The sequence below is a fragment of the Ixodes scapularis genome, unplaced genomic scaffold, assembly GCF_016920785.2.
Source record: "Ixodes scapularis isolate PalLabHiFi unplaced genomic scaffold, ASM1692078v2 PGA_scaffold4__175_contigs__length_147842914, whole genome shotgun sequence".
Taxonomy (NCBI): domain Eukaryota; kingdom Metazoa; phylum Arthropoda; class Arachnida; order Ixodida; family Ixodidae; genus Ixodes; species Ixodes scapularis.
In genome coordinates this window covers 104,659,557-104,677,479 of record NW_024609879.1, presented here as the reverse complement: position 1 = coordinate 104,677,479, position 17,923 = coordinate 104,659,557, and the positions used below count along the sequence as shown (strand labels likewise).

General features: G+C 44.8%; 1 protein-coding gene across 1 annotated transcript in view; it reads right to left on the bottom strand.

The window, feature by feature from the left end:
* Positions 1 to 17,923, bottom strand: part of LOC8053530 (WD repeat-containing protein 81) — a 79,263-nt gene extending 61,340 nt beyond the window's left edge. The window contains exons 1-8 of the mRNA XM_040215607.3: positions 17,521 to 17,923; positions 14,045 to 14,220; positions 12,963 to 13,140; positions 11,792 to 11,879; positions 10,816 to 11,047; positions 9,048 to 9,178; positions 4,369 to 4,481; positions 2,746 to 2,958 (exon numbers count right to left, since the gene is read on the bottom strand). Coding sequence (XP_040071541.2) covers positions 2,746 to 2,958; positions 4,369 to 4,481; positions 9,048 to 9,178; positions 10,816 to 11,047; positions 11,792 to 11,879; positions 12,963 to 13,140; positions 14,045 to 14,220; positions 17,521 to 17,655 — 1,266 coding nt within the window. The 5' untranslated portion in view covers positions 17,656 to 17,923. The remainder of the gene's footprint in view (positions 1 to 2,745; positions 2,959 to 4,368; positions 4,482 to 9,047; positions 9,179 to 10,815; positions 11,048 to 11,791; positions 11,880 to 12,962; positions 13,141 to 14,044; positions 14,221 to 17,520) is intronic.

Genomic DNA, 17,923 nt, shown 5'->3' with positions numbered 1-17,923 from the left:
GCCGTCTACGAGCGACGGCGGAAACCATACTGGTTGTGTAATGTCGCTTATAGATGGCAGTAGCTGTCCAGGTGGGTTTGTGTTGACATAAACGGACACAATCCTGGGAAACCTAGCCCTTAACAGCTCTGCTGTAAAAAAAAAAACAATGCCACAGTTGCATCGCCCATCAAATTCCAGTTAGAAAAAAGAATGAGTGTGCCTTTCGTTTCATCCCGTTACTGAACGATAGTTTTCCCAAAGTGAAATATATGCAAAAAGGTGGAACGGAGAAAAATGTGCTCAGGGTACTTGAACCTTCTCTTTAATATTAATAGACTGAAATTATTATTTTTTTTTTTTTTTAATAACTATGCAGTGTAAACAAATATAACTTTCTGGGAATGTACCCTCTAGGTCTAGATGTCGGTGGATGTAAATATAGCATTTTTCAAGATTGACTTTTTTTGCAGAAATCTTGATTACTGGGTTAAAGTGAAAAAGGGTAAAATTCTATAGGCCCTGTAATAGATATAGGGCCTACAACTAGTGGTGCAAAACTATCGATAGTACTATCGATAATATCGATAGTCGCCAGAAATCTGACTATCGATAGTGAAAAAAACTATCGATAGTACTATCGATAGTCGACTATCGAAAAACTATCGATAGTACTATCGATAGTCGACTATCGAAAGACTATCGATAGTACTGATAGTTGACTATCGAAAAACTCTCGAAAAACTATCGATAGTCGACTATCAGAAAACTATCGTTAATCTACTATCGGAAAACTATCGATAGTCGACTATCGTAAACCTATCAATAGTACTGTCGACAGTCTACTATGGATAGTTTTGCGACACTAGTAGTTTGCGTCGCTCCCTCTGTCTATTTATCGCTTTAATTTTTTTTTTTCAAACGGGGCACCAACTAGTTCAGCCACTTACCATCCCAACTTTGGTTCAGCTTTCAGTGATGACGAAGATGGGGGTTTGGGCGAAAAAAGAAGGGGGAGGCAAGCAGTACGGCGAGGGCAAGACGGGCCGGGGAGGAGGAAGCAGACGAACCGCTGGAGAAGAGAGGGGGAAACCTCCTTCTCTCTTTAGCGTTCCGTCTGCTTCCTCCTCCCCGGTCCATCTTACCCTCGACCTACCTTCTTGAGTTGTAACGGACTATAGTGGTGCAAGACTATCGATAGCACTAGCGATAGTATCGTTAGTCGCCAGTATAGCAAAAAACCATCGATAGTCGACTATCGAAAAACTATCGATAGTACTATCGATAGTCGACTATCGAAAAACTATCGATAGTCAACTATCGAAAAACTACCGAAAAACTATCGATAGTACTATCGATAGTCGACTATCGATAGTTTTGGGACACTATCGATAGTTTTGTAAAAACTATCGATAGTATCGATAGTCAATTCATCGATAGTTTTGCATCACTACCTACAACGCCCAATGCGTGAGGCTTTCCTCCACGTGCTCCAGTGTGCAATGAGCCAATGCTTTCGACAGCTTCTTCATCCCCGTGTAGACTAGCTTAAAATGTGGGGATAATGAAGCCACAACGCTCACTCCCCTTTTTGTTGAAAGCTCGGTGCTAGCTTTGCACATAGCTCGACATTACGGGTGGTTAAAATGAGCAAACCAAACATGCTTTCCACCAGTCATTCAAACAATCATAATCTTTCTTATTAAATTAGTACACGAGACTATGGTGCCAGGAACGTGTCTCCGAGTGGTTCGTTCACGCACACGTCCCACACATTGAAATTGGCTCCACAGTGTCAACAAAACACACCGCAGAAGACGGTATGTCATGCTATCAGATTACGCGATCCTGGCAGTTTGTTGTAGATGTTCTGGCAAAAAAAAAAGACGAGCGCAAGCAGGCGTCACTTCGTCCTAACTCGTGACTGTCGTCGCTTCTGTGAAGTGTCGAGATGGAGAGCTATCCGCCGCATTCATCTTTACTGCTGTGGCACCGTGCAAGATCAGTGGTCAAATGTGTTAGTGAGCTCGGAGCACGTGGAGCGAAAGCTCGCGCTGCAGAACCTAAGGTTCCTGGGCTCAATCCTCACCCCTGCCCGTTCCAATCTGGATGGGCATTGTACTGCAGTGCAGACATGTATCACTACTGCGCAATGCACAATAAAGACCCCAGGCTCGCGGCGGTACTGCGCCGGCAAACTTTCTCGTCTACAGCAGAGACACCGGACGCCCATTGGGGCCAACTAACTTCCCACTGTCTAAACAAACACACAACACAATTACTTTTCATGCCACTGCCACGCAATGTCTAAACAAACACAGAACAGAGTGGAACTTTTTCGGGTAACGAGCGCCATCCGAGGGGTTGTTTGCAAACTACAAATGCGGGGCAGGCCAACGTGCCTCCACCTGCCGAAATACGATAGTTTCGTGCCATTGTATAGGTTTTCATTGCTATACATGCCCCACACTACCCATGGTCGAGAAAAGAATCATACAAAAATATTAAATATGCGCAAAGATGGGTGCCGACCACCTCGGTTGTGCTGGACGGTGCCCTCCGAAAACGGCAACAGCTAAAAGCAAGGGCAGGGAGAAGGTGTACACATACGCAGAGGCTCACCGCAAAAAGGTCTATTGCTTTGCGATTGCGGCAGGTGATAATACGATGCGATCGCGACGTCGAGAAAACATCGAGACCAAAACAAGGTCGCGGTATGTGCACTGGTCAGAGACATCTTCCGGGCACCCTGGCGAATGCTCTGACCTGAACCGCCCGGTCGAGAGGGTTGTGGCCCGGTGGCTGTGAAGCTTGTGACATGGAGGCCGACTCGTAGGTGACATCCAGCTGCCGGTCCCCCCTCGTGAGCCGCATCTTGGACCGGCCCAGGTCCCTCCAGCCACCCTCAGACTGGTTTAAGTCCCGCACCCAGGGGAGGACCGGGTGGTGGCGGGGGTTGCCTCCCCGACGGCCGCACAGCTAATGTGTGGAAAAAATATAGGTCTGTCTCAGTCTTCCCCTTGATCCAGCTGCGCTGGGTCAGGGTGATGCGGACATGGTGTCAAGTGACGCAGTGTCACGTGAAATCATTATGTGACATGATGTCTCGGTGTCACGTCACGGTGTTGTACGACGACTGTTACGCCGATGACGGTACGCAATGGCATTCGATTAAATTTAGCGAGATTTAACGGCCGACCCAACTGAGCGGGACATCAGTGTGGTAAATTTCACAGGCATACGGCAGTTTCACATGACAGTTTTTCATGGAGTCACGTCACACCTTCTTCGGGCATCCCAACCCTCAGACACATTCTGGGTTAAAAAAGAAAATTGTTTCTTTGGAATACTGTGTCTTCACAAGAGCCCTGGTCTGCTGATGAAAAAATACAAATTTATAGTAAAGTCGGTGGATCACAGATAGCAGCACGCAAACCTCATCTGGAGCTGTCATGACACGGGGTAAAAAGTTAAATGCGGCTGTTTTGATGAGAACTTGGGGTGGATCATTGGCCAATCCCAAGGAAGATAAGGTAACAAGGCAAGCAAGGTGGTAAAGGTTCATATAAAATATGCGAGACCATGGAAATCGAAAAGAATGTACTAACACTTTTAGGCCTATCCCTGTAGATTTTATCGATCACAAAGATTTCATCATGAACCTGAGAAAGAGCCAAGACTGACAACCAGGATGCTAAAAACTGTGTCAAGCTTTTGAAACAGTATATTTGCTTTGTCATCGATTGGTGTTTGAGAATCAAGTAGCTTGATATGAAGGACTTGATAAATAAAGTGGGTTATCTAAAACTGAAGTTTTACAACAAGCCTTTAATGCTTTCCCTGCCTGAGAGAAGTCCTTCTCTTTCATACACAGATGCACTGCAGGAAAGAAGCTTGATGAAAACCTGCATACAATGCAGTAACTTGCCAAACTGTCTACTGAAATCAGCGACAGGCTAAGAATTCAGGGGAAACCCCCCCCCACCTTTTTTCACTCCAGCAGAGCTATAGTGAGTCAAAACATGTGCACGCACAGCTCTTTGACCAGTGCCTGGCAGCCAATGTGCAAGGTAAATTAATAGTACTCAGTTTTTTTTCACACACTGATTCTAGTTCTTGTCACTGTAAATTTGGTTCTGCCACCTTTGAAAAAAGTGTGCAAGTTGCAAAGAGTCCAGTGCATGTTTCCAATTGTAAAGAGTGCTGATGACAACACAACACATTGCCAAACAAGACTAACAAGGCTCCATATGCGGCTACACATGCCTTCTGTTCAGACACAGTTTGTTTCATGCATGTAACTACACGCCAAGAATTGAAAAATATTGCATCAATATGTAAAATTCGCAGACACCTGTGCGATCAGGGAGGGTAAGAAGTGGCCCATACCTTATTCAGTGCCATGAGGTACTCGAAATTGCTCATGCGCCCTCGAACCCATTCATCCACAAGCACATTCAGAGGTGGTAGTGATGAACCACCTCTGCCCTTCGTGCTAGAGGCTGCGGAAGAGACACCTTATTTGTCATCTTTGAAGGCAAAGTGGTAGTAGACTATGCCCACATACCCCAATCACATCAGGCCACTTTGTTACAACACTTATATATATTAAAAAGATGTACAGTCAGGGATAAAATTTTCCGGACCACGAGAGCGGTGGTTGATATACGCTGCTGTGCCCTCCGATGGTTCGGTACCCCCTGTAAAGCTCGGAGCATCCGCGTCTTTCCATACCCGCAGGGATGCCGATTCTTTCATTTCCAGCAGTCGCGCTGAAATTCTGGATAATTCGCCGCATGGCACCGCTTCGGAAGCATGCGTGCAAAGCTGCACACGTAATGTGAGCTAAGAAGCCATGCTGGCCGGCTGGCCTGAGTGGCCGCGCCTGTGAATCAGCAGAAGAGAAACATTCGTCGATCTCCCAAGCTTATACAGCAGTGCGCGCCGTGCTTGTGGTGACTTCCATCGCCAGATAACGAACGATATGACGACCGATTATCTACAATAGTTTTGACCCCTGCGGGAATGTTACCATGAGGTACACTTGAAAATAGAAGACTCACGACTAGTTTGGCCCTTGTCAGAATGTTACCATGAGGTGCACTTGAAAATAGAAGACTCAAGAGTATTAAATTCTACTCATGCTGATCATATTATGGAATATTAAAAAATGCAAGGAACCAAGTAAATCAAGCTTTCTGATGCGAAATAATTGTTTACTTTGACTTTTGCGAAAGAGCAAGAGTTGGATATTAGAATTATGAAAGACAAAGTGGTGTGCCGGTAGTTGAAAGCCACGCTTGAGCACGAAAGGCCGGTAGCAGGGCCGATGCTCCCTGGGTGGCAATAATGCCTCATTCACTTTGGTGGTTGAACCGCATTCGCAAGGCGGTTCAGGCGCATTTGATAACAAAAACGCTTTGTGCACAACCTGAGCTAGTGGCGTCCCTCTACGAGCTTCTGCTGCAACACGTGACGCAAGTCATTGGGGTGAACAGCAATTTCACCCGTCATTAGGCAGTTCACTTGCAGTGGTCAGCTAGTGGGAGCATATGCTCTATGTATTTTTTATGTGAATAAAGAAATTACTGTCTTGGGGTCGGACGAGGAGGGTTGCCGCAAAAGCGGTGCGCACTGCCGTGTAAGCTTGCAAGGTTGGCGAATCCTACTCTCTAGCTGATTCCCAGGCATGGCCAGCTGGCCAGCTGGCCATGCCTCTGAATCAGCCTCCTTCGAGCGCCGGTCTCGACATCAGGTGCCGTGCCATCAGAAGGTGCAGCAATGCATATCAGCCACCGCTCCCGTGGTACGGAAATGTTAGTCCCGACTGTACACACCCACACTCAAAGATGCGATTAACATGTATTTGATTCAGCATAAAAGCCAACTTGCTACATGAGGCGAGAAGCCATTTGCGCGCACCCAAACTTTCGTACGAGCACTCGAACATGAGATGCGTTTTGGAACCAGTGAGGTTCTTACTTGGCACTAAATTAATTTTTTTTTTTTTTTTTGCAATTAGAAATACTGAGGTTCCTACTTAGCAATTAACTATATTTGTTCTTAATATGAGAATGTCATTTCTTTTATGCTATGTTCCTCACTGTTCAATAATTTAAGTAAATTACGAAAGGTTGCTCTCTAGGTTTCTATCAGGGTTGTAAAGTACCTAGGTACAAGTAACTGTAAATCGGTATCTAGGTAATTTTGTTGTACCTGAGGTACAAACCTAGGTACTTTCATTTCTCAGTATCTGTATCTGTATCTTAGGTACATTTTCCAATAACTTGTAACTAAGTGAAGTTACTTTTTAGAGGTACTTTTGTATTCACTTCGTCAAAATCATAGAAATACAATATGACATGTAACTGAAAATAAATTATAATTACAGTCGTAAAGCAAGTTAACATCACATAGTTTATCCATGCAATAAATCGAACTCAAATTTTGCACTTTACAAAAGTGAAAATGTTTGTGAAGAAAAAAAAAAAAACTGGGAGGACGATTAATCTTTGCCTTTAAGAGTTGAACGCGATAGAGTTATCGGGCCCCGTTCGCATGGCCTTCTCAATCGCTTCTCATGCTCTTGAGTCACACAACGACCTAATTCTTATGATACAACACTCCCGGTGCGATCGAGGAGCTTTTGCCAGTGCTTTGGTGCCAATTTACCCCGCAAGGTATATTTATGTCTTTGCTCGGCACGCGCAGACAACACTCGATGCCATAATGCCTTTATTCTGACACAGCCAGACATCGAGGCACTCCAATGACGGCAGGATCGCAGTGCCATTCCCAAGCCCTCCGTTGCCTAGTTGGTAGCATGTCTGGCTCGCAACCGAAGGGTCGTGGGTGCGATCCTGCGTAAATTCTTAAAATTTTTCTTTAAGGCAAATGAATTAGTTTATGAAGTGGGATCATTTGGAACATGCGGCGATCATTAATTCGTGTGTCTTTAACCACCTTCATTCCACGCGTGACGTCACGTTTCACATGAGCGTTGTGGGTTGTTTGAAATTCCCGCGCGAAGTCAAGTGGCTGTGACGTCACAACCCTATCGACCATTCAGGAATTTTCCGTCACGCCACCGACGCCACCGACATCCGACGGATTTTCTGTGACACGAGCCCTTAAACGCGCTTGCATTAAAATATTATCTTCCTTCCTTAAAACATTGACATCAATAAAGCACGTTTATCAAACTTTTTTTTGTGTACATCCCAGCATACAAAGGGTTTACTTCCAATAATAATGTGACAAATTTGAGAAAAATACTTGACTTGAAAATAAAAAGTATCTTTGAAGTAACTGTACCTGTACCTAGGTACATTTTTAAGCGAGTAGCTAGATACGCACCTAGGTACATTTTCGTATGAGTAACTGTAACTGTATCTTAGGTACATTTTTTAAGTAACTTTTACAACCCTGGTTTCTATCAAGTATAAAATATGTGTGTATATACCACCACTTTTCCTGTTTGTTGTTTTGTCTGCTTTTTTTCGAGCACAGCACGTTTTTGAAATATGCTGCCCTTTACTCATTGCTATCCAGACCTTATGTAGTACAAATGTGTTGTGCGAATATTCGTAACTTCGAATAGTAGTTTCGAATAATACAGTATTCAATATTCGCTTTGAGATGAACTGAGTTATTCATATTTTTCCAAGTGTTGATCGCGGCGGGTTAGCCCCAATGAGTGCTCTCCTTACCAAGCACGAGTGCACTGCAGAGAAGCAACACCCGTGGAAGCGAGCTGCACAAATGTTGCTTCTCTGCAGTGCTTGGGTGCACGGTAAGAAGCGCACTCAACGGGATTACCCGCCGCGTTTGTTGCTTGGAAAAGCATGAATATTGCAATTACGTGCTTGAGAAAAATACTTTCAAAGCGATCACTGCACGAGCGTGCCTGGTGTATTTAAAAAGAAATGGAAACTTTGTGAATGTTGTTATCTACATTGCAGGAAAAATTTTCAAAATTTCAAAATGTTATGCAAGATTATCTGTCAGGCAAGGTGCCCCGACAACCTGCATTTGTCATTCGTGATACTTTTGTTTGTTTGTTTAAATTACATTATGAAGACGGAATATTCGCAAATAGCAAGGACTGTAAATCCACTCAATTAGGTACAGCTGGGAATCGCTCTAGGTTTCACTTCATGTCAAATTCGTCGTTTAGTTGCCATCGCAAGGCATCGGAGTTTCTGAGGTCACAGTCTACAGATATCATTTGATTAAAATTAGCTTACAAAATAGACAAGTAGAAGCTCAGTGACAACCTTCACGAGTTTAGCTGGGTTTTCGTTTAAGCATGGTGCAACAGTTTTGAAATACTTGGAGAAACTATTCGATATGCAGTTAAAAAATATTCGGCCGAAAACACAATTCACTTTGGACTTAAAACCCACTACTATTAGCACATGACTAAATTTAAACAAACTAATCGGCTCTTAGCAAAGCAGTCAAGTCGAAACCCAGTATTCTGTCGTGCTAGCAGCCATCATGTCTCCAAAGGGAAAATAAAATTTTCAATTCAATGAAGCAGCCACTAAGAGTTGTTCAATGCTATCCATATATACCTTCAAAAAAGTTAAAATCTCTTCTTAGTGTAGGTTTCAGAACTAGCGCAGTCTAAAGCGTGAAACACACGTGAGCAAAGATTATGTCGCTTCATGCCGCTGAGCGGCATAACCATGGCAACTGCCGCCATGGCAACAACTGCAATGGTTGCATTGGTCAGTGGTGTGATACGGTGTGATTTCTGCTCGCATAGGAGAGGAATGTAGCATACTAAATCCTTATAAATCTTTTGACAAATTTTAGAACCAACAAATTATGAAACACATATCTGTAGGCTTTCTGGAAAAAATGCTGGCTAACTTTAGACCTGCACACTGTGAACAGAGGGTAAGATGTTTCGATTAATCGTTAAAAAATTTCTCCAAAAATATTTGAAACTAGAATGTGTAGGTGAAGGAACGACTCAAGCGAAGTTTTATTCTAGTCACGGACCAGAAAGGTGTGGCTCGTAAATTTCTGCGGATTTACAATAGGCTAGAAAAGACACTGACCTTCAGGACAAACTGCTGTCTTAGCTAATGGTTCCTCAGCAACAAAGGTCTCCTCCCATGAATCTTGCTGGAGGGCTAGCCACCAAGGTGGTGTCGCCTGAAGCCAGAACCGATGATCCAGGCTCAGATCTCTGATTAAAGCAGTAGGAAGCTTGTTAGTGGCCTTGGTTTACATGATTTCAAAAGCATTTAGACAGAAAACTGCAATGCTCACACAACTTGTACAGAACAAGCAAACTACAGTAGAACCTTGTTGATATGTTTTTCAGGCGACCGCGAAAAAAAAAAGTACCATACGGGAAAACATAACGACCGATATCGCACTTCGGGGGGTTCTACATGAGATAGAAAGCAGCTCTTATACATTGGTTTATTTTATGTGTACATACAGAACTGTTGAGGACTCAGACATGTTCACAAAAGCGCGTAATATCCGCCTGCCACTTCGAGCTTTCGCCTCGACCTCCTTTCGTTTGGCGACGATGCTGTTCAAAGTTGACGGCGCGAGTCCGAGGTCTCTTGCGATGTCAGATCTCTTCGGGCTGGGGTTGCGATCCACCGTCTGAAGTGTATCAAACTTCTCTTTAAAAGAGAGTGCCTTCCTTTTTCACGATGCCATGACCGTCGTGAATGGGCGCCAAAGCGCACGTACGTACTCCAAAACACCACGGCTCAAGCAATCGAGTGGAACAGAAACTAGAAGTGCGGCATGCATGCGGGTGCAGCTAGTGCCAGATAAAGAGGACAGATGAAAGAGAGAGCAAGAAAGAATGAGCGTTTGCCGCCTCGCCAGCCTCGCTCCCCGTCCGAGCAGTGCTCCAAGGTCACACCTGGGCAAGATAGGAAGCTGTGGCAGAGCTCAGCAATGCCCAGTAAGGAGACAGAGAGACGAAAAGGAGGGGGAAAGGAGTAAAGGGAAGACGGGCATCTGCGTGCCCACGAATGTCGTGCAAACCACATTGCATGGTTCTGCTTTGCTTCGCTTCGAAACCAGCGTGAAAGCCAGGCACCCGGCGCACTGCGATGTCGACACTTTTGGACGTAACAACCGGGAAAGCAAATGTAACAGGCAGGAAACTAATACATGTATCTTTACGGAAGTAAAACGGGACCGGCATTTTTTAACGCAACAGCCGGAAAAACGTATCAACCGAGAATGTATCAACAAGGTTCTATATGTCTTTTCTTGTGGAAGTGCTATCCTGGCAACAGCCAAACAATAGATCTGCGACTTTGCGCTCAATAGAGCAGCCAGAAGCACTACGTGATGAAGTCACTATTTGGCTGCTGCAGGATAGTACTTGCATAAAAGAAATACCCTTTTCATTATACTTCAAAAAACATTTTTACAGTTTCATCGATTGACAGCTTACGAAGCGTACATAACAGACAACGAGTACATAGCAAACAAAGGGTCCATAACATACGAAGAGTACATAGCAGGTAAAGAGTACTTAGTAGGCAAAGAGTACACAGCAGATGAATGTAGAGTAGCAGAAGAGTACATAGCAGAAAAAGAATACAGAGCAAAAAAAAAACCCACAGCAGACGTGGAGCTTGAAGCAGAAAGAGAGTTCATAGCAGAAGAGTATGTAACAGATGAAGGGCTCATAGCAGAAGAAAGGTATATAGCAGACAAAACGTACAAAGCAGACAAACAAAGAATTTATAGTGGAAGAATGGTACATAGCAGACAAAGAGCAGACAGCAAACAGAGAGCAGGTGAGGGGTACAGAGCAAACGAAGAACTGCATCTGCCTCAACTTACCCCAGCGTTACGGGCCCCAATGGCAAGCCCAGGTCATGGAGGTAACGGAGCAGACGTAGCAACTGGTACACCACAAAGAGCAGACGAGAGCCCACCAGCACGGCAGCACTAAACATGGCGCAGTGTTCCGCGGTGTGTTCCCTAAAGTCCAGGAACAGCAGGAACTCTGAGGCAGTCTCTATAGCACAGTGGGCCGGAACCAGGTTCGGATGTGGGGTCCCCGGTTCAGCACCTGCTCACAAATTTTACAAATTTACATTTTGGTAAATTTTTACAATTTTTGCATTTTGTAAGACCTTACTAACTTTCTGTTTTTCAGTTGTTAAAATTTGTATGTTTTTGTATTTTGCAAAATTTACTATCTTATATTTCGAAAATTTACAAAATTCTAGATTTAGTATTTTAGTTTTGTGAATTTTGACAATTCTGAAGATTTATAAAACTTACAGGCACCTTTTTTTTTGGCACGAAGGAATATTTTTTTAGGGAAGAAGTTACCCAAGCCAAGCACCATCTGTCTGAATTATTGAACATAAATCTATGGTTCCAATAGTTTGCACTATAGTAGACAGATAGATAGATAGCAACTTTATTCAAACATGATGGTGGGGCGCACCAGCCGCCTTGGTCAAGGCAGCTGCTGTGTACATGTATATGTGTATGTATGTATATGTATGTATATGTAGCAGGGAAAGGGGGAGTTGTGTGCCATGCTCTTCGAGAGCTGCCACGTACGGTCGAGTGATAGCCCGATTTATTTCCAGAACTCTCTATCTAGAAAAATAAGTAAAAATGACATGAATCCCACAAAACGAATTGTGATCATAAGGACAACAAACAAATTTGACGAAATTCTGAAAGTGGAGACACATTTTGTCGTTTGATTTTTCTTGTGCTTTTCAATTCTTTCCAGAAACAAGTCATGATGCTTGTGAACAAAGTCTGCCCATATTTAAGAGTCAGAAAGAGATCTCACCCTCCGTAGGATCATTATCTCCGCTCCGTTGTATGACAGGGCACACATACAGCCTGGACAAGATCTCTCGAATTGCAGTGTTGTACTCCTGTAACGAAAAGAGAAATTTCACCCATAATAAAGTTTATTTATAACTTTTACTATACAAGCAATCTTGATGGACGCACGGACATAGCCATTTTTTTTTTGTTAGTACACGGCACGACACAGTTAGTGCAAACAAGCACTTGCTGTTTTTTATAATTGTTTTCTCTTACAATTGAAAGGATGCCATCAGACTTACTATTCTGGTATAGAGGTCTTATTCGAGGAAGTTACATAAATAATAAAATTCGGTGACCGCCATTACCCCAATATAGAAATGTGTAAATGCGTCGCCACCGTGTCCGCGCTAAGGGTGTACATTAAGGGGGCAACGCACTGATTTTAACATTGAAAGAATTTGCAGCTTGTAATTTTTACATACTATATCTAAAAAAAACAAAAAAAAAACATTTTTTTTATTACTATTGAGATTTGGTTGCACATTATTAAAGCAAAAATCTAGAATATTTTGAGATTTGCAGCTGCAAGTGGAAGCCATGGGAACTACAGTGCGACGTCAAGCCAGGTGCCTCGTAATAAGCGGTCAAGATGTGTCTTTGCCTGGTTAATATCAGGCTATGTTTCATCAATTTAGCAGTTTCCACATGAATAAATACATCAAAAGCCTCGTATCTTCAACACAATTTTATTATATCGATTTAGTAGCGCCATCTGCACATAAAACCATTCCTTCTGCTCTGCCAATCTCCGCTACCATAGTGAGAGGGCTAGAGCAGGATGTGCGGGCTGCCCGCGCGTCATCGTGGGATTGCTCTCCACATCGACGTTGCAAATTCCGCAACCGAGTCACTGCCACCGGCGCCACTGTTCGAAGTTTTCGTTTCAAACATGCCGACCCCAAGCGTTTTCCACCGCTGTGGTGCCCAAAGTTGCTCGCAGAAAGCGGACGTGCACAACGAGTTTCCGTGGCTTTCGATAGCCAGTTTAATGCCTTATATGTCGTATCTATTTTTTATTTTATTTTATTAAAAAAAGCTAGGTATATTGCAACTTCCATAATTATCTGAACAAAGTCCGAAAGTTGTTGCATGGCCCCTTCGACAACGTTATGTGCGAAACCACTTGCCTTGACGGGCTTGAGCTTGATAGAGCCCCTATCCTGGGAACCCCGCGGCTTGGAGCTCGCACTGTTGGCTTCTTTCCAGATGTTGCGATAGTTGGTCTCCGAGACATACCGCACGAGCTCCAGGTAGCCGAGGTCGTGCGATCGACTCCATGGCTCCTTCAACCGCAGTGACACGAATCTATGACGGCAAGCTTTTGGGATTAGCAGACATGTCCAGATGCCGTGGGAGAATGGAAACACTCTAGTCTCAGAGAAACTGCTAAAGGGCTGTTCAAACAGGTCACTTCAAGAACACGTGAAGCGACACTTGTTCGCCAAATAAAGCGCGACGCTCCTCTATCGTCCGTTCTTTTTTTGCTGGGGGAGAAAGCTTGTTTTTTACCAAAGTCCGCTTAGGTACTTCACGCAGGCCTAGAACACGCTCATCACGTGGTTCTGACATCACACGCCCGGCTGGCCGTGTGATGTCCATCAGTCGCTTGAGCCTTCCGCCATTCTCCGAGTCCCAAAAAAACGGGAAAGGGAGAGAAACGTGGGTGCGGCAGAACAGATGGGCACGCAAACGGCACGCCATTGGCAGGTGGCATGTGACCTCGAGTCTGACGAGCACCGAGGTTTCTCAGAAAAGGGGAGGAGGTTAGGAGGAAAGCCGTGATGTTTGCCCGGTGAACGTCGAAACAGAAAACGGACTACCCAACAACTTTCACTTCGTATGACGGAAAAGTGTCGCCTCGTGCATTCTAAAGTATCACGTTTGGACACCCCTTAAATTGTTGCTTTCACGATCGCACTTAAATACGAGCCAATAAGCTTGAATTCAAAGTTAAACTTGGGGTTTTTATGTGCCAAACCAATGAAGGTCATTTGGCACGCCCCAATGAAGGGCCGAGGATTAATTTGGACCACAGGGGGACTTCTGACGTGCAACCGAAATCTCGGCTACAAACGAGCCTCCGTCAGATAGCGAGCACCTCGGCCGGGATTCAAACCCGCCACCTGGGGACCCGTAGGTTGGCACTTTGCCTCTGAGCCGCCGTCCACCGCGTTAAATCAGCTGTGGCGGGCCAGCACCACGAGCTCACCTGTTTGTGAGCTTGGGAATCCGGACGACCGTGACAAAGCAGAAATCCTGAGAGAGCGCAGAGGGAGGCTGGTGAATGAGCACGCTGCACTCCGTGTCTGTTAAGTGGTCCTGGTGTCGAAACGACGCCGGTACCTTCCTTCCCGACACAAGCTGCTGCAGCCACTCTTTGTGCACCTGGGAGACGAAAGGAGGACAAGTAGTGGGCCGTTGTCACAACAATGTGCGACCCCTCGAAAAAGGTGGTTCACACACTTGCGACTGCTGACGACCATGTATCTTAAACCCCCTTAACATCTCTTACAACGAGTAGGGAGGCTGTAGTGAGGGTGGGCGCAACTCAAAACCTGGAGAGCGTTTGCAATTTAATGGCGGCGCCTGAGGGAGAGGATTCGAGAAAGGATATGCGCCAGTGTTGCCTGCACGAGAGCAGGCGCCCGCTCTGTTGCAACTCGGTTGCTCCATGCGCCTTTCCTCCTCTCGCCTCCCATTGCAAGCAACGAGCGCCTTGGCGCAGCCTCTCTCGCTTCCTTCTCGCTCCGAGAATTGCAAACGTCGAGCGGAGAAAGCAAAGTTGCCAGACAAGCAGCAACGTCCAAGATGGCGGAATTTACGATTTTTCGCGTTAAAAAAATACTTAACCTATCGGAACAAAACTGGTGGCTATGGCAAAGTAATCATTTATACCTCGTGTAAAATATTCAAGCACCTTAATGGGCTTCTATGACCCGAGTTAGGAAAGAAAAGGAACCTTTGCCCCATAGACTCCCAGCAAAATTTAGCAATTAAATGGCGTCCATGTCCCGTGATCGCCGATCTAGCAGTTGCACCCACCCTCACTTGAGCCTCCCTAACAACGAGCGAATACGTTGGCTCCACCTATCGAGTAGCGGTGGAACTCTTCCGATCTGCGTATAACTAGACCAATGGTTGTGCGGCATCAGCAAGGTCAAATCTATGCACTATCTACGAGAAATTGCCACTTATTGTCAGAATTATTTGAACCACACAATGAATGAAGCGTAATATATGTACGGAGGAGGAAGGCAGTCAACGGTTACTAAGTAGGTGGCACCAGTGCATTCTCTCATAGTAAGTGCTCACAACTGGTTGCAACACAGTCGATCAGACTCAGACGCAAATGCTTTAACTGTTCGAAGAAGCAACGAAGCCCGCTTCTTGCATGCGCGGGTGTAGTAGTGTATTCAATACCTTTGACGTTTGGCAGGGAGTGTGTAGGCCAGACAGGAAGGTTTGTTAATAATAGATTCGACGCATTTAAAGCTGCTGGAATAGCAGCCTTAAATGTGTCGAACCAACTTTAACAGTTGAAATTTTGTGTAAGAGCATCAAAAGGCAGAAGAGCAAGGCTCTTCCACCAGGGATGCAGAGTGTTCAAAAAATGCCCCAGTTGAATTTGTGGCTTACAGCTTGGTCCTACTTGGGCTTTCATTGGAAAGGAATCTCCTGGAAGCTTTAAAGAGAAATTGATGCCATTTAAAATAAAAGCTGAGCTGGCAGCAGCTTGCCATGGAATTTTGTCTCCCAAATTAGGTTACGACGCCAAAATTGGGCAGGAGTCGGCATAAACAGCATATTTTTCAAAAGGGAACGGAAAATCAGCGATTACGTTGTTGCTACTAATAACATTCCCAGATTTTCAGAGCTTTTCAAATTATAAAACCGCATCGGCTCCCCTTTGAAGGGGTAGGTAAACGAAACTCCAGGGCTCATTTTTTAGATTTAATGTGTTGCATGTTGTGACATAACCTCAAAAATACCGGTCTTTCGTTGAAAGACACAAGCAAACTAATTTTAAAGCTAATTAAACAATCTTTCAATGTGCACCTGGTGGATGCATGTGGAGCCTATTTGGGAGGTAATCTAGCAACGTTGGGGAACTTGCTACGTAGCCATGACGCAGCAAATTCCTTCAGAGCAGCGCCGCTCTTTGGAATCTCAACATTTGCCTTTTTAGCTTTCCTCCTCAACTCACAAATCGCGTATTGTACCAAACAGTCCAAGAAGACGGAAAGGAGGGAATCCCCTCTTTCTCCGACCCTCGTTTGTGTACTGAGAAAGTCATTCTACCCCAAGAAGATTAGCCCGTCGCTCAAAACTCGGACAAAAGTTGCTTTTCCCACCCCATTCAGCCCTAAGCTGACAGTGTTATGAAAGCTACGTGCTCTTTGGGCCAGCCACACACTCGTCACCCCACGGGTACTTTGAACGGCTCGGTTGTAACGCGTTGACGCTATTGACACCACCACAATGCTGACAACGCCATTAACGGTAAAGCTCATAACCACGCCAGTATTGCTACGTCACGAATGCGGGAAATCTCTTCTTTCTGAGAAGAATGGTTGTTTGGGCGAGTTGGTTTGACATCTTGTTTTTGTTTGCGCCAGATATCCTATGAGGCATCGCCCTCTCCGTTCGCTGCTCTTCGAGCGCTTGATCGAGTGCACTCTTTGGAACGAAAAATACAGCCAGTCGTTCAAAATATAAATGTGCAATTATCATTTATGGTTATTATCCGTCATGCTTGACTCATTTTCGAATGAAATTTGAATATTCTAATTTTTGTTCCCGTACCCCTTTAAGGGTGGCCGCCACAATGGTTTGCTAAGAGATGCAACCTCTTCAAAGTCCTGAAAAAGCGAGATGCTGCATGCCACAAGATTCCAGGATGCTCTTTTTCAAGCTCTTGCACCAGCTCCCACAGCTTCCACTGTACTTTGTTTCATCTCACAATGGATCGCAGAGGATGCTACGGATCGCAGAGGATGCTACGGATACCGGCATAATACATTCACAGCACTGGATGCAATGGATGGCTCATAGTGAAGTGGAATGTTTTGGACGAATTTGCGATTCGTGCAGAACTTGTGTCTGTCGGCTTTTGAAAAGCTAGCTGCAGCTGGTAAAGTGAGGTGAGCACATGAAATGAGTGCTCCAAACAGCAAAAAAGGTAGATGTTCTTCTGCTGGCACCTTGCTAGTTTCTTCAACACTGACACACAATACCAGATCTACAATGAAGCCATCCTGCGGCATTTTCATTAGTTCTTGCTCGAACATGTTAAGAAAGCTGCTTGAAGTGTAACTGTTAACCTCAGTCAACGCCAAGTCTTTCTTTCTTTTTTTTTTTTTTTTTTTTAAGTAAGCAGAAGACTTGAGGGAAAACAAACTCTCTACAGCATGTGATTGTCAGTGGCACTCACTGTGGCGAAGTTAAAAAAGAGCACATATCCCGAGGCTGTAGGCTGCCTGGTGCGCGTACGATTCATCACAGAAAACTATCACATCGAGTCTCTCTGCATTTTTACGACCCGGGAAACCAAACACACATTCGGGTTTGAACTCTGAAGCAGACTCAAAACCGCCATCAAATTTACCAGAAAGGTAGCATTCTGGTTGTGTTTCCAATAAACAAACCTTAATTACTACTTCCGAAAATTTATCCGCAAACACTTACCACGCACACGGCACTGTCGGGGCTCGTAGTTTTAACATGACTGGCCCGAACGCCAATGGTATCATGCAGGAGAGAATTCATATCCATGATACTGGATGGAGCCCAGGGCCCAGCGGCTACTTTAACTGTGGCCATTCATTTTGAGTCACGGCGGATAGCGTTTGTTGACATTTCGACTTCACACATTTTGGGAACATGGCCGGCTTGGATCTTCGCTGGCATCGCGACGAGGGCACAGTTAGTTCCGGGTTTGACAGAGCGTTAAATAAAGTACGTGCGCGAATTTGTGAAACATTACAGGTGCACTTTTCGTGTGGAAACACCGGAAACGCCAACGGTGAAAGAGAGGAAAAATCAATCATATGTTTGTGTACCTCCCCCACTACCTCCCTTCAATCAATGT